At 46.6% G+C, this 16,151-nt stretch overlaps 1 protein-coding gene across 1 annotated transcript in view; it reads left to right on the forward strand.

Moving 5' to 3' along the window:
- Window positions 1-16,151, forward strand: part of LOC106808475 — a gene marked incomplete at its 3' end in the record, with an annotated part of 36,689 nt that overhangs the window by 14,591 nt on the left and 5,947 nt on the right. The window contains exons 3-13 of the mRNA XM_014811210.1: window positions 2,075-2,112; window positions 5,387-5,469; window positions 6,806-6,902; window positions 7,256-7,650; window positions 8,235-10,190; window positions 10,449-11,694; window positions 11,866-13,983; window positions 14,381-14,514; window positions 15,088-15,231; window positions 15,660-15,748; window positions 15,899-16,053. Coding sequence (XP_014666696.1) covers window positions 5,392-5,469; window positions 6,806-6,902; window positions 7,256-7,650; window positions 8,235-10,190; window positions 10,449-11,694; window positions 11,866-13,983; window positions 14,381-14,514; window positions 15,088-15,231; window positions 15,660-15,748; window positions 15,899-16,053 — 6,412 coding nt within the window. The remainder of the gene's footprint in view (window positions 1-2,074; window positions 2,113-5,386; window positions 5,470-6,805; window positions 6,903-7,255; window positions 7,651-8,234; window positions 10,191-10,448; window positions 11,695-11,865; window positions 13,984-14,380; window positions 14,515-15,087; window positions 15,232-15,659; window positions 15,749-15,898; window positions 16,054-16,151) is intronic.

The raw sequence follows: 16,151 nt of genomic DNA on the forward strand, positions 1-16,151 counted from the left end.
AGACTGCTAGGGTGTAGACTGCTAGAGACTGCTAGGGTGTAGACTGCTAGAGACTGCTAGGGTGTAGACTGCTAGAGACTGCTAGGGTGTAGACTGCTAGAGACTGCTAGGGTGTAGACTGCTAGAGACTGCTAGGGTGTAGACTGCTAGGGTGTAGACTGCTAGGGTGTAGTGTACGACAACATTCTCTCACCACAGCGGTATGAGGAGTGTATAATATAGACTATTAATATGAACTTCTATCGGGAATGAATAATAATAGAATAATAGATAATAATCTATTATTATTCACTCCTGATTCTACACTATACACTCCTGACGGTATAACCTGTGTGGTATACCTACTGGTTTTAACTTTGCGTCGGGAAGAGCCTGATATGAGCAGTAGCGGATAGGAGGATATATAAATGAATTACCTTTGCATGACAGTGGATTTCCCTTTGTCGATAAATTCACCGCACGGCTGCAACATATTGTGTAACTGAATACTTTCAAGTTCGCAGACACGAACGAAACGCGAATGAGTATTTTCGGAAAAAGCTTTTGATTTAGGCAGATAATGACGTTTGATTCGATAAATTCCGGGACATCAGCATGAACGTATCGTGACCGCGAGTTGTTGCATGATGACGCATGCACTGCATAATGCATCTGAAGTCTCTCCCATATGTTTTGAAGGCCTTTTTGTGTGTGGCAGAGAGAGAGAGAGAGAGAGAGAGAGAGAGAGAGAGAGAGAGAGAGGAGAGAGAGAGAGAGAGGAGAGAGAGAGAAGAGAGAGAGAGAGAGAGAGAGAGAAGAGAAGGGAAGAGAGAGAGAGAGAGGGAGAAGAGGGAGAGAGGGAGAGAGGGACGTGAGGGAGGAGAGGGGCAGAAGAGGGAGAGAGAGAGGGAGGCTCCATACAAAAATTTGCTCGAGCGTCAGCTGCTGTAGTCTGCGCGCGCCACTCTACCGAATTTACATGAGCACTGCTTTACATATGATACATCACTAGTAGTTCGGTCGCAGTGTGTTTATTTATTGCCACACAGCCGACAAATCAATTCCCTCAATAATTTCAAAAACTCCGCACTGGGCTTCTATGTGGAAGATTGCGTCTCTAATGATGCAGTAATTGGCAAAATCAGCATCAGCGCGGCCTGCAGAACTGGCGGCTCGCCTAAATAATGCTAACATTTTATTATACTAATTGTGTGTGTGTGTGTTGTTGTGGTGTGTTGTGTGTGTGTGTGGTGTCTGTGTGCGTGTGCGTGTGCGGTGCGTGTGCGTGTGCGTGTGCGTGTGCGTGTGCGTGTGCGTGTGCCTGTGCGTGTGCGTGTGCGCGTGCGCGAGCGCGTGCGCGTGTGCGTGTGCGTGTGCGTGTGTGTGTGTGTGTGTGCAGTTCATCGGGTGAGAGTCCACAAGTCAAAACCATGCGCGTGAATTAAGAAAAGAAGTACCCCGCCCTTCGCTAGAAATCTCCCTCGCTAGAAATCTCCCTCGCTAGAAATCTCCCTCGCTAGAAATCTCCCTCGCTAGAAATCTCCATCCCTGGAGGTCTCCTTGGACGTTTTGTTGCACCTATACGTAACAACTCTGCAGAAAGCGCGTGCAGGCCGGTTAGCCACAAGTTACCTTCATTCTCGCTTTTTACTACGTGGCACTACTCCTACTACGTGAAACAGCCGTAGAGCCTGGTCGGGCTGGTGCAGGGGGAATACATGTGCGATTGGACTACTGCGACGGTATCGCATCCACGAGAAGAATGATTTCTCACTCTGAAACCCACCCACAACAATGTGCTAAACCCAGGAGTGTATAATATAGACTATATATATATATATACTATATACTATATTAATATACGTACTACATTATACACCGAGTATAATGAGACAATGGTATAGTAGACAAGAGTAGACAATAGACTATTACACCTTTGACACTATATTATCATACACTCCTGCTAAACCTACATCAGGTGAAAGCTCGCTGCACAATACAAAGAAAGTCTTGCTGTGGCTAACACACAGGCAGCTGTCCGGTTGTTACACCACTATTATGATTGCGTGCTAAATCATCAATATTGTTTTTTCAGGGACAGACGGAATCGGGCCGCACTGTCTCACCTAAAAAGTAAGCCATGAATGCACTTAGCAGGAGTGTCATAATATAGATGACACTCCGGAATATTATGACACTCCTGAACATATATTGCCTGCATGTCCGGTCAGCTTTCTTTAGGGTGGGCAAAAACAGTTGTCGTGGTGGGTGGGTGGCTGCCCATGGTATGCCTCGCGGAGGGCAGGACTAGCTAGCGTATGGCATGACAGGCTGCGAGACCAACGTCAATACGTCAATCGATCACGCCTTTTGATGTATTACTGCTTCTTGGAGTTACTCCGCATATAATACGCTGCCATTACAATAGACCTCACGCTAGCCTGCAATCTCTTCTGATAAATGAAATGTTGCGTATATGCTTACATGTGCACAGTGGCGGAGTTCTCGGAATGTTTATTAGCGAACAATGCTATATTAGGTTATTAACCCGCTTGCATCTCATGCGTATGTGTTTAAAATCAGACATTTTATTCACAATAAATATAATTAATTCTTATAATAATATTGTGCAAAACTAACCAAGTTTCTCGGATTGATAATACAAATGTAAACAGATAAATAATCGTATATGATGTATGTGACGGAGTAGACCACTTGCGACCATGTCTGACATTTCAGTTGAAGTCAGAAGCCAGCTGAGCGAGTTCTTTATACACCTGTTGCTGAATCGTTGTGAAATTAATTACTGCAGCTGCCAACACTACCCGTTCTTTCATTAGACGGTTTTGCTTTATTACTTCATATAACTGTTATAAGATATTGGTGGTCCTACCATGCATGCTGTCGCATTGAGATTTATCAGACGCTGAACAGAGATGTGCATTAGCAACATGACAAGTCTCATCTTAGCTGTATGCGCAAGACAGATCCTCGCCCAGCTAAAGTAATGACATGCATGCTTAATTTTCCCGCGTGTAAATAAACATATCGTGGTTTTGTAAGATAATAATCTACGAGCAGAGTACGTCTATATATAGTGACAACGTATTTATTAGTGGCTGTAGACTCGAGGTAAACAGCTTATTCTGGCGTGATGTATGTGTTTGGTGATTTAATTGTGCGTGTTTGCTGCCCACTAGTGATGGTGATGCTAATATTTGCAACCCGTGTTAAAATCGTTGTGTCACAAAAGTCATTGTAATTCAGGCGTCTGCGTTATAAGTGCAATTGTTACTAATATGTTGAAAAAAATACCTGAGTTGTGCCATTATGCCATATTATTAGCCATTTATTCCGTCGTGACACACTCGCACACACGCACACATGCACACGCACGCACGCACGCCCACACGCACGCACGCACGCACGCATGCACGCATTCACACACGAAGTAAGTTACTGCTTCCACAGTGTAGCATAGTTATCCTATAATGCACAATGCATTATAATTTAAAAAAAACAGATATAGTTATATCAGGAGCAGGAGATTATATTGTAATACGTGCATAAGAACGGTAATAATGTCAGAACGCATTGAAGCGCCCGGGACCATAAACTAGTTCTATGTTAGAGTTTTGTTATGTTGTAAGTATGTTAGAGACGTTTATATTCTTACAAGCAGTAATACTATGACGACTGCATGAACACAGCCGTACTTTGCACAAAAATGTATGTACTCCTGATATTATGCTACTGTTATTTGGTACTAAACCTATGTGAATTGCAATGAAAATGAGCAGAAATAGGTTTTTATGGAATAGGCATCTTAGCTATAACGCAGTTCAACATTTCCAGTTGCTCTAAATACACGTAAAACAGCCATTTGTGGTTCACCGTGTTTTATCTTGTCGAGGAATATGTTTGCTCGTGAATATGTTTCTCGTGTGAACTCGACCAGAAATATAAGGATAGCTGCTTGTCTCTCCACTGAAGCATCCCGCCTGACTACGAACCCTGACGTGATGCAGACATGTCTACTGACAGTTCTGGCGGCGTTCCGCTCAGTACCTGATGTCCTCCTGTGCGTGGACGTAGGCAGCTAGCAGTGCTGTTAGAATGGCCAGTACGGCTATGACGTGACGCTGACTGACGTGACGGTCACATGTCTACTTCTGGCGGCATTGCACTCAGTACCTGCTTCAATACCTTGCTATCCCGCGCGTGGATGTAATAAGCTATCAGCGCTGTTAGAATGGCCAGTACGGCGATGAGAACGAGCATGAATCCCAGCTCCTTGAGGTAGTCGGGCACCCAGAGCACCTTGAGCGTTGCCATGGCTGTCACGTTCGCGGACTCAGCGGTGCACGTGTACACTCCCGCGTGCCGTCTCTCGAGGCGACCGATGTAGAGGTCACCGGTGGTCGCGTTCAAGGTCACGGTGGGGTCGCTGCCGTTGTACCATGCGTCACAGCCGGGCAGAATCCAGTAAACGGGCACGATCGGCTCTATCGTCGAGGCATCTTCGCATAGCACGAGGCAACGAAAGCTCGCCGATGCACCTTCCATTTGCTGTACGAGGTCGGGGTCGATGTCAACAAACACCGGGTCACAAGCTGCGTGCAGCTCCGTCATTGATGTTGCGACGTCGACATTGTGCGTCACATCCGCGTCATGATGGAATCGCCGCGACGTCCGGCCGTCTGTGTCGGCTGTTCTAGTAACGTCGCGTGATGACGATGACGCCCGCTGTTGGGGTGCTTCGAATAAAGTTTCCACCTTCAACGCAGTGTCTAACGTAGTGCGCGTTGTCTCATTCTGGTGTGATGTGATGGCGTGACCTCTGCTAGCACCCCTGTCGGTCCCCACATGCTGGTTGCGGGCTGGTGTTCCTGCTGTGGTCGGGGTGGTGTTACCTGTCCATATGAGCAGACTGAGGCCAGCAACAAGCAGAGGCCAGCAACTCTCACTCATAGTCAACACACTGATCCTGAGTTGCTTACTCGTGCAGGTTTCTGTATCTTCAGCAGAATTTCGTTTGTAGCTTCGTTGCTAGCCAGTCGCATAAAGTTGTATAGAAACCTTATCAAGTAACGTGGATGGAACTTTGGACTAGGCTAGATATGCTCTATTGGTGCTATTGGTACATTATTGATAGGTATTTTGGGTGTTATGTTATTGGTTTACATGCACTATTAGGTATTTTGAAACACATTCTGTACCTTAGTTCTCTATCACGAATGTTAATGAATACTCACTATAATCTCTTATGTTGATGAAATGATATTGACAGAACAATTCAAGTTACTAGAAAAATAAGCAGTTGCATATTATCATGTTAATATGTTAACATTTAATACGTACTTTAGATTTAAATACATTTCATAATTTGTGCATTCCATGCTTACAGATGAGATGGAAATAAAGAAAAAAGGTTTGTGTGAGAAGTCCAAAGAAAATGCCAAGTTACAAAGAAAAATAAAAAGATTGGAGGTAAATTTCAATTTTCTGAATATACTGTAGACTGTCCATAAATCTAAAGCAGTGGGTTGAGTGTGAGGGATGTTCAGGCAATGTTTAGTTAATTTCTAAAACCTATAGAGTAACCATTGAGCAACAACATTAAATCGAACATGCGTATATGATCACTCACATACCCATGTTCTCATGCATGTGAACCCCTTATCGTTATCCTAAATGTTGTATCGTGTTCCTCATTTAGCACCTCTGTAGTCGGGTTGTAGTCTATATTAAATCTTAAAAATATTACTACTAGCTCAATAACGTGAGACGTAAAGTAGTAAAGATCATTGATTTCCATTTGCAATCTACGTAGCATTCATCCAGTAAACAAAGACTCGAAACCCAAAGATTTAATGACATTCTGGGCAGGGCTGCATTTTGTGCACATGATAATAAACCGCTGAAGATGAGAACTTTTCCTCGTGCGCCGACTCAAATAATGATCGCGTGCTGCTGCTCGCTCTAACGTTGTTTGTGATAAGCAGACATATGTGCTAAGCAATTAAAAAATAGCTTTTAGTATGTTGAGTTAGGCGCCTGGATGGCTGCTCTTCAGACTTACTAGTTGACTAGTTTTAATCAAGAAAAAAAAGTCTGAAGGAGGAAAGGCAGCTGGACATATAGTGTTTGTAGGTTGCTTGCATAGAAATAATATACTAGTTTAGACTCTATTAGTGTGTTTATATATTTCTATGGTTGCTGGTAATGTACGCCACGAAACAGGCCTAGTCACGGTGTACAGCTCAGGTGTGTGTTATTTCCAGCGGACTCTGGTTGCAGCACACAAATTAGGCACCATCTCGATGTATGCATGTTGAGAATTTGCGTGTATCACTTTAATGGTAAATGCAGCCAATTTTGAGTGTCGAATCTTTATTGTCCGGCAATCGATAGATGAAAATCAATGTCGGCCATGCAGGGCTGCGTGGGGAAACGTTTCTCTTACGAGAACCTTTACAACTAGATGGCAGTCGATGAGCAGGTGGCATGAGGTAATGCGTTGTTAGCCACATCTATATACATAGCAGCATCTATCGACCTCATGCAAAGCCACTGCCCATACATGAGTATACTCATGTTCTCTGCCAAGGTATGGGCAGCAAGGTTAAACGTGTTTAAAAAATGCATGCATACCTGATCGTAGTGTTGTTCAGGGCATCAATGTGAGGTAAAGCAATTAATTTACTGCCTGTATACGTGGGTCGTATTTGCAAATGCCTGCATATGCATGTACATCATCTGAGTTGTGACTGTGGCTTTTGTTTATGCATTCAAATCCATATTGTTTTCGTTTATTCGTCTATAGAGGTGGCAGGGAAAAGCGTTGTCACTATTAGGACAGCATGGCATTAGAGAGAATATAGGAGTTCGTGCAAGCTCACATGATGAGCATACCAGTGACGGTGAGTTGCTTTTTTGTCTATGGTCTTTTCTTATGAATAGAATAATAATAATATTGATAATAATAATAATAATAATTTTTACGTCATTATTGTGGTAGTATAGTGTCACCTTATTGGGCATTACCATCAAATCCCAGTGCAATTGATTAAGATTCTGTGAATTTCTAGTTAGCAGCTGTTACCCTACTACCAGCTACTAGCTACTAGCTACTACACTAGTTTCATAATCACTCCCTTGGCATAATATAGCAAAATATAGCATAAACCCGCATCTAGAACTAGGACCCACAGAAGTGTTGTGCATGATGGATGATGCACTGTGTTAATGAGTCCAGTGATCATGTTTCATTCAGAAGATGCAGACAGACTGCAGAGCCTGCTACTGGAACAGGACATGCCCGGAGTTCACAATGTTGACCTTGAACAGCAGCAGCAGCAGCAGCAGCAGCAGCAGCAGCAGAACATGCCCGGGGTTTCTGTGGCAACCCTTGGAAAGCGTCATCGGCAGCAGCAGCATCATCAGGAGCAACAGCTGGAGCGGGGGAAAAAGCAGGGGAAGGCAATTAAGAAGAACGCAAACAAAGAGGCGGACATCAAGGAGGCAGATGCCATGGAGGCAGACGCCAAGGAGGCAGACACCAAGGAGGCAGACACGAATGAGGATGAGATGCTAGGGTTCTCCTTCAATCTATTCAGATGTGACCTGTACTGTCCAATTTCGCCACTGCCGCCATCACCTATTCCTAAAGTAGGTTGACCTAAAGTAGGGTCACGATATCCTCCTTTGCAATTAAAAATTATAATATATATATAATATAAATAAATAATATATGTATATATATATATAACTTCCCGTCACGGGTTGATGTTAGTAAGGGCATACAGTCGTAAAAATCTGCTTCAAATAAATTGTGCAATAAGAACTGCCAAAAAAACTGGACCGAGCCAGATTCCTGGAGTGGGTTTCTACTCATGTGGATTTAAAACCCTTGAGTCCAGTATAAAATAAAGTAACCGAACAAACATACAAACAAAAAAATATGAATAATATATATAATTTAAAAATAATATAAATATATAATAAGAGGTTGATTCGCAAACTGGCTGTACTTAATATTACGCTTATCTTGAGGTTCAGTGTGTTGTACTTCAAGCTGGCAAATAGTTTGAACTATTTGCATGTGGAATACTTTAGGTTTAGAATGCAATCTTGCTTTCAAGGTTCTGTCATAATCCGATAAAAAATATTTTGCGTATCACATATCAATTTCGAGGACTTGATGAAATAAATTTGTTGATGAAATAATGTTGTCATCTGCTTTTTTGCTACAGCGCTGTGTCACAGAAGATGAGGATGCTGGAGTGGCTTTGCACGGCAATGAGAAATGCATTGCAGAGGATGCTGTGGATTCCCAGGAAGCTGAGAGCGACGCAGGCACTGCCGATGTGCAGAGTCGGACATCTGTTGAGAACGTCGTTCAGAAACCAATATTGGACAGGCAAACCGCCGAGGGTTATTCTGCACCTGTGGTTAGCGATGAAGTGCTTAACGATAGGCAAGGCGAACTTGCGAGTGATATGGAACAATTGCTCTTTCTTAGCACACAGAACAGACAGCCGAGCTCACTAGAAGCTTGGTTAGATGACACACCATCTGTAACTAATAACGTTGGAGAGGATAACGTGCCCACGTTTGGGGTACTGATTCAGGAAACGAAACCACATAGTACGTCTAACAGCAAAGAAAAAATAAACGCTCCTGGTAGTGATATGGAAAAAACCAAGCGAGGAATGTCAAACGAGGATGATGAAATAACTCAACCCAGCTCAGCTGCTGCTTCAAAATCGGAGGCGAAAACCAGCAGGAATGAGCACGTGCTTCCTTTTAGTGAGCTTGAGTTCGCTGTGACTGCGTCAGCGGCGAGCCGTAGTACGACGCTTAGCCTTCCTCGAGGAAGCGGTCTTGTTGAAACCGTCAACAGCCAAGATGTTGTGCAGGCACAACACTCTCAGCTGTCAGAGAGCAACAACCACCTGGGTGAAATCACAAAAAGTGAGGTTAGTCGTAGACCAAAAGATGCCGATTGTAGACCGGCGAAGGAGGAGCTTTGTGTGAATGCAGAGAGTGGCGATAGCGAGAGCCCAGGAGATAAAATTAGCAAGAGGGCAGTAGGCAGGAGTCTGGAAGAGGAGACGAGTAGCAGAAGGGCGATGAAGAAAGTAGGCAATGATGCGGCGAACGACGTTAGTCGGGGGGAAAATAACGAGATAGGTTCGTCTGCAATGATCAAAGCTCCCAGGAGCTCAACGAATGAGGTTGTCAGGACCACAACGAATGACATTTATAGGACGACTGCCACGTCGTCACCACGTTTGCCAAAACTACCGTTTGGGAGCACCGATAACCTCTCCGACAACAGACCGAGACACTCACGGCGTACTTGCACTGCTGCTGCCGCCATGACGGTAGAGGACGCTGGCAGCAGCGACAGAGAAGAGACACTTCGTTCTCCGGCAAGACGATCCGCGGTTACGAAGGCGTCGAGCGTAGGACCGGCAGTCATCACTAGAAGTCGAGAGCGAGCCAGCATCTCGGAGAGTGAGGCCAGTGTCTCGAAGAGCGAGGCCAATATCTCGAAGAGCGAGGCCAATGTCTCGAAGAGCGAGGCCAATGTCTCGAAGAGCGAGGCCAATGTCTCGAAGAGCGAGGCCAATGTCTCAAAGAGCGAGGCCAATGTCTCAAAGAGCGAGGGCAATGTCTCAAAGAGCGAGGCCAACGTCTCAAAGAGCGAGGTCAATGTCTCAAAGAGCGAGGGCAATGTCTCAAAGAGCGAGGCCAACGTCTCAAAGAGCGAGGCCAACGTCTCAAAGAGCAATGCCAATGTCTCAAAGAACGAAGCCACCATCTCAAAGAGCGAGGCCAACGTCTCAAATAGCGAGGCCAGCGTCTCAAATAGCGAAGCTAATGTCTCAAAGAGTGAGGCCAACGTCTCGGCAAGCGAAACCAACGTCTCTGAGAGCGAGGCCAACCTGCTACATGAGAGGATGACGCGCTCTCGGGCGAAAGCGATCGCTGCCCTCATCACGTCTCCGGCGAGCGGAGGGGGACGTCTACCCGAGGACGGCGCCTTGCTGCTGCCCACAAGCAGAAAACGTTGCGCACGTCTCAACCGTGCACGGGATGCTCCCGGGTCGACACCTAGAGACGCGTCTCCCGGACGGAAGTTGGCAACGAGCCAAGGGAACAAGGAAACACAGGAACACGGTGACAAGGGAAGCATCGCTGCTGCTGAGGAGGAGGAGGAGGAGGAGGAGGAGGGGGACGAGGAGGAAGACGAGGAGGAGGGGGGAAGAAAGCTTCCTGTGAGAGAATCCGAGGTGAGGACTCGATCCCCTTCTGTCTCTGGGTCTTCTGTGCCTGGGTCAGTTGTCTCTCCGGTACAATGCATGGACGTTGGTGTACCTACTAGGAGGAGAAAGAGAGAAGCGAGAGCAGACGTTGGTGCAGAAGCAGGAAACCACACTCACGACAAAGCTTCTGAGGAGCACCAGACTGGCGAATCTTCTTGCACGGATGAAACGACAGAGGAAAAGTCGGACACAAGTGTGTTTGTCGCGGACACTGAAACGCTCCTAGCCGATGTCGCACGACGTAAACGGACAAGAAGATACGTCAGCTATGGATTCACGGTCACCGGTCGTGAAGGAAGTACAGCCAATGAGAGCAATGCAGCCGCAGAGGACGGTGATGAATCTACACCTGCTCACGAAATTCCTCCCGATATTAAAAAATCCTCGGACCCGTGTGATACCCCCATTTCTGAGATTAACGAAGCGGTTGAACTATCTAGCACAAAAACGGACGCCGCACAACCACAGGCCACGGTCACCAAACCTGCAGACTTGCCAAAGAGAAACACGAGGTCACAAGCATGTCTACGAAATGTTGCTCCGATAAAAATGGCCGTGGTTATGCAGGACTCTTCTACAACTGAAATGGAGACGAATGCCAAGAATTCAGCCGTAGAACAAAGGCCACAGTCTGTAGGTGGTGTGCTGAGTGATGTGTTATCTTCACCCACTAGACGGATAACCCGAGCAAGCATGTCATCTGCTGCCACAGCTGTTAAATCTCCAATGCGGATCACTCGCTCAGCTGGAAAGATTATTACCGATAAACAGGGGTCTGCTATGCCAAATAGAAATGGAAAGCGCTCCAAAAATAGCAAAAAAAGTGACCAGGGAGATGGTCTTAAAGCAGAAGTGGCTGCTGAGACTGTGATACAAACAGAAGACACTATGGCTACTACAAGAATGGCTAGTATTAGACGTTTGGTGGACGATGGTATAGACGGTAAAGTGTCAGGCAGAGGCAAGAATACTCATAATGTGACAGTGCTGCCATCTCGCGGCGAGCAGAGAGATGAGGTGGGGAAAAGCGAAACTGATTCTGTTAATTCAACAGAGAAAATTGGGAGCACAAACAGGAGCCCTCTGAGCAAACGGCATTCTAGAACAAATAGTGGGCAACATGACTCTCCTCCGTATTTGTCTCCACGGATAACAACGCGTGCCATGTCCAAATCGTTGTCCTCCGAGTCTGAAGCTGATAAACCTCTAGTGAAATCTAAGAGCAAGAAGGAAAAACCCAGTAAGAGCGCTCCGGAAAACGAGCCGGTGCCGAAGATATTAAACAGAGGAGAGTTTGAGAATGGTGATGCGGACAAAGATATTTCGTCAGTGCGAGAAAAACAAAAAGAAGAGGAAAGGCCTGCAATTGAACAAAAGGATGGTACAAATTGCAAACAAAATGCAAGTAGTCAACAACAACAACAACAACAACAACAACAACAACAACAACAACAAAAACAACAACAACAACAGCAGCAACAGCAACAGCAACAACATCGACAGCAACAAGGCGTTCCCTGCAAAACAGCAATGGCCATCCCCGCCATTGCAGCGGCTCGCCACGCTCCAAACGAACCACCGAGTGTCTCGCAAAGACTCGTCTTACCTGCCCCAACTGTTCCCACGGCAAACGCCTTCACCGAAGTAAGGGCTCCGGAGACCAGCGGACTGCGATCGGTGACGCCTCTGTCGCGCTCCGACGGCTCCTTGTCGATATCGCCGCCGGTGTCGGCGTTTTCGTCGTCGCCGATGGGCCCACCGGGGGAGCCACTGTCGCCGATGCGCGACTCGCCCGTCGAGTCGGCGCTGAGTCCGCTCTCGATGTCGCCGCTGTACGAACTTCTCAGCCCTGTCTCACCGCTCCCGCCAACGCCGATCCGGCATGAGGGGGCGCCACCGCCACCGTCGCCGACGCTCACGCCACCGACCGTCGCCGTGTCGCCGCTGCCGGGGACTCGTCTGCGTCCGCTCGTTTCCCCGCTGCAGGCGGTCGCGGCGGCCAATCAGAAGTCGCCGTGTGTGTTCGGGACGGCGGCGCCGGCGACCGCGCTGCCTGTGCGTCCGCAGCCGGCGGCGGCGCCTCCCCCGCTGCACTGCTGCGCGGGCAGACGCTCGCTCCTCAGCGACGCGTTCCGGCGTGACGTGCGCTCGCCGACGGGCGCTTCGCTGCTCAGCCCGCCGATCACAGATGAGGAGGAGCCGTCGCCGTCCGCCTTCAAGAAGACGAGCGCGTTTTTCGGCGACTGCGCGGCAGCGGCGGCGGCGGCGCAGAAACGCTGGCTGCAGGAGGGGGTCGGGAGGGTCGCCGGCCGGGGGGGAGATGGCAGGGGGAGTTCTGTCGGGGCGAGCGGGGCTTCGGCGGAGGGCGGGCCGCGCGAGAGAAGTGCGGGCGAAGGGGTGGGGCTAGCGTGGAAAGCCGGGGGCGCTGGTGGGGGGCCGGGCTGGCCATGGTGGAGAGCTGCCCATGCCAGCGGCGGGGCGTCAGTTAAGAGCCGGCGGTTATGCTTGCTGGCGTGGCGCCATGGTTGTCGCAAAGAGCCGCGGTGGCGCCCATTGGAGAGCCGCGGCCCGGGGTTGGCCATGTGGAGAAGCCGCGGTGCTGGCAACGTGGGGCCATGTTGGCAGAGCCGCCGTACGCGGCGTGGGTGGCCATGTTCGGGAGCAAGCCACCCATGCTGCGGGTGGTGCCATGTTGGAGAGCTGCCGGTGCTGCGTGGTGGCAGCCATGTTGGAGAGCCGTCGGTGTTGCGTATAGGCAGCCATGTTGGAGAGCCACCCATGCAGCGAGGTGCTGGCCATTTTGGAGAGCCGCCGGTGCCGCAGGGCGGCGGCCATGTTGGAGAGCCGGCGGGACTGCTGCTCGCCTGCGATTACCTGTCGCCCGCGCGACGCGGCGCGGAATCGCGCGTCGAGCGAACGAACCGCGCTGCGAGTGATGCGAGAAAGTCCGTGCAGCAGCAGCAGCCGTCCGTTAGCCCTCAGCTCACTAACTACAGTGATGTGGGTCCCAAAGTGCCGCGTAAGAGATGCGCCCACGTACCGAAATCGGGACTGCAAGGCGTTGGAGGCGGAAGCGAATGCGCATCTCGAACTTTTGGCTCTGGAATAGATCCCATCAGACCTCTAACGGTCGACGTCTTCTGCCATGCAGAAAACTCGTATGAGGAGCTTGTGCAGAGCAAAGGGAGAGGTGAGTCGTCGAAGAAGAAATCGCAACGTAATAGAGTCATATGTGCGACAGTGGATTCTGAGGATAGTGAAAAACTGCAAGGGCCTGCGAAGGAATCGACTCCTCCGAGACAAGAACGTACATCTCATGTTAATGAAACATTCGTAGCTAAAGCTTGTGAATCACCAAGCACCTCAGCTATCAGTAACTCTAAGCTACCCTTGCTAAAACCCATTGCACATCAACAGCAGGAATTGAGCATCGCAGAACAAACGCATGTGGAATATTGTGCTACTGATTCAACAAATGTGCAAGATGATGATAATTCAGTGACGCCATCTGGTGAGCAACAACGTCTTGGAGCCGGTTGGCCCGAGCAGACGAGAAAGCGGAGCAGTAATTCATCTGATGTCTGTGATAGAGCCAGCAAACGACCTAGCTTAGACCATTTGATGACCGAGGAAACTGAACCTCCAGTGAGAAGCAAAGTAAAGAACAAATGTATCCTTTTTGTTTTGTTTTTCATGCCTTTGAAAAGCATAGATTTCTATTATTTATCATTTATAAAGTTGTTATCTGTTTTACGAGTTGTCATTACCCTCTGATTAAATTGATTGAAGTTTCATTTGAACCTATTCAAATTAACGCACATTTAAATTGGCCTAAGATCTCATATTTAAGACTTGGAATATATCTATAATAGTAAAGTTATTATATAGTAATGTATTAGTGTAATTATTATATAGATTTCTTGTATTACATATAACAAGGAACCTAATAGTTTATAGAATAATAGAACCTATAGAATTTCTCATATTATATATGTGCATGCGTGCGTGGGGCGTGTACATGTTTGTGTGTAATTGCTATTTAGTTTCCTTAATCTGCATTGCCCCAGTTCTAGAGAAGAGTATCAACTTTCTGTTCAGAAATGCACAGCCAACCATTGAGAGTATGGAGTGTCAAGCGAAGCGACTCGTCACATCTGAGATGTTTACTAACCCTCAGTTGCTTGTTCAGAAGCTTATAGCTGTGAGTTGAACTATTAGTTGTGATCACACAGCATTGAATTAATACTGTACTAGGGTTAATATTAAATAATTATAATAATTATAATACTAATTAATACTAGGGTTCATAAGTGTTACTTAAATGGTGATCTGTAAAGAGGGGCTTATGTCGGGCTTGCGAGCCAACTCGACTAGAAGCAACTGGATTTCGAGCAACTGGAAGCGATCGGCAGCGACTAGTTGCGTCCAGTTGCACACTGTTCTATTCCGAGCAACTAGTGGCAGCCAGTCGCAGGCAGTCCCGTCGCAGTCAACCAACCTAAGCACTGCAGTCGCAGTGAATTGCAGCCTGTTGCTTCCAGTCGAGTCGGCTCGCAAGCCCAACATAAGCCCCCCTTTATGATCACGTTTGTTCAATAAAGAAATGTTTACGTATAAATACATACAGAGACTAACTGTGAAGATTTATCATGCAAAATTGTTTCTGACCATGATCTAAATCAAATCATCATTTATGGTTATGACGTAAATTGGAGGTTATTTTTGTTTGAGGAGTGATCATTATGCAAATGATTATGTTTTATCATTATTGCAGGGTCTTTTGAGGAACCATGTTGACATTATGCCACACCTAGTTTTACTTTGTCAGAAGGATTCACTACCAGCAAGCCCTGTCCTGAGTGATGCTGAGTTTAAAGCAACACATCTAATTTGGATTTTAAATCGAAAAACAAAGACGGTATGGAAATTTTGAGCCAGTTGATCCTAAATGTAAAAGTTACTATGTAAACATATAGAGGTATGTTAAGTGGTGTATGCTGACACAATCTAATGTGTCCACTGAACATTATATAGGAGAGTGGTACATACATAGTAATGGATGGTATTTAGTAGTTGAAGATATCACATAATAAGGTACAAAGTACCTGAACCAAATTTCACTTAATTGGAAACATATATAACAAAACTTGATCCTGAGGCCTCATTACATAGTACTAGTTTATTTTGGCATCATTTCAGCTAATTTATAAAATTTCTAGTGGCAGCATAATGCCAGCATTTGATAACCATTTCCAATAGTATTCACTGGTTTATAATGGCTTTTTTTAATAGCTATTAATAACTATGTAGGCTTATTGTTTACAGCAACAATATTGTGTTTTACAGGTTGGCATCGCTGAACAGTTCTTCAAGTCTCTGCTAACATCAATATTCAATTCTAAAACTGTAGCAGCACAAGTCATCCCATCTCTCTGGTGTGTACATTTACATACGAGTTGCCATTAAATACATTTAACGATGGTATCGGGGGTGTAGTGCAATAGATCACCTATTTGCTGCATTGCTTATGACAAAATAAATATCATATTTATTAATGAATTATATTTGTGCTGTTCATTGCTTAGCCGCACATACGTCGGGCTCTGTCGACTGATTGCTGACCACCAGAGGGCGACTGTGTTTTACTGTGATCTGCTGGACTGCCATTCATCACAGTTACCTGTCGTTCTTGCTGCATTGGCCGGCGTGTGGCCTCTACCGCTCACGAAAGCTGATGAAGGTATGTAGCACTCTAGTTGCACATTTCAGAAGGTAAGGGCAATTTCTTGCTAGCCCCTTTATAATAGTAGATTTTTTGTTAAAAATACTTGTTAATTG

The sequence above is a fragment of the Priapulus caudatus genome, unplaced genomic scaffold (genome assembly GCF_000485595.1).
Source record: "Priapulus caudatus unplaced genomic scaffold, Priapulus_caudatus-5.0.1 Scaffold280, whole genome shotgun sequence".
Taxonomy (NCBI): Eukaryota; Metazoa; Priapulida; class Priapulimorpha; order Priapulimorphida; family Priapulidae; genus Priapulus; species Priapulus caudatus.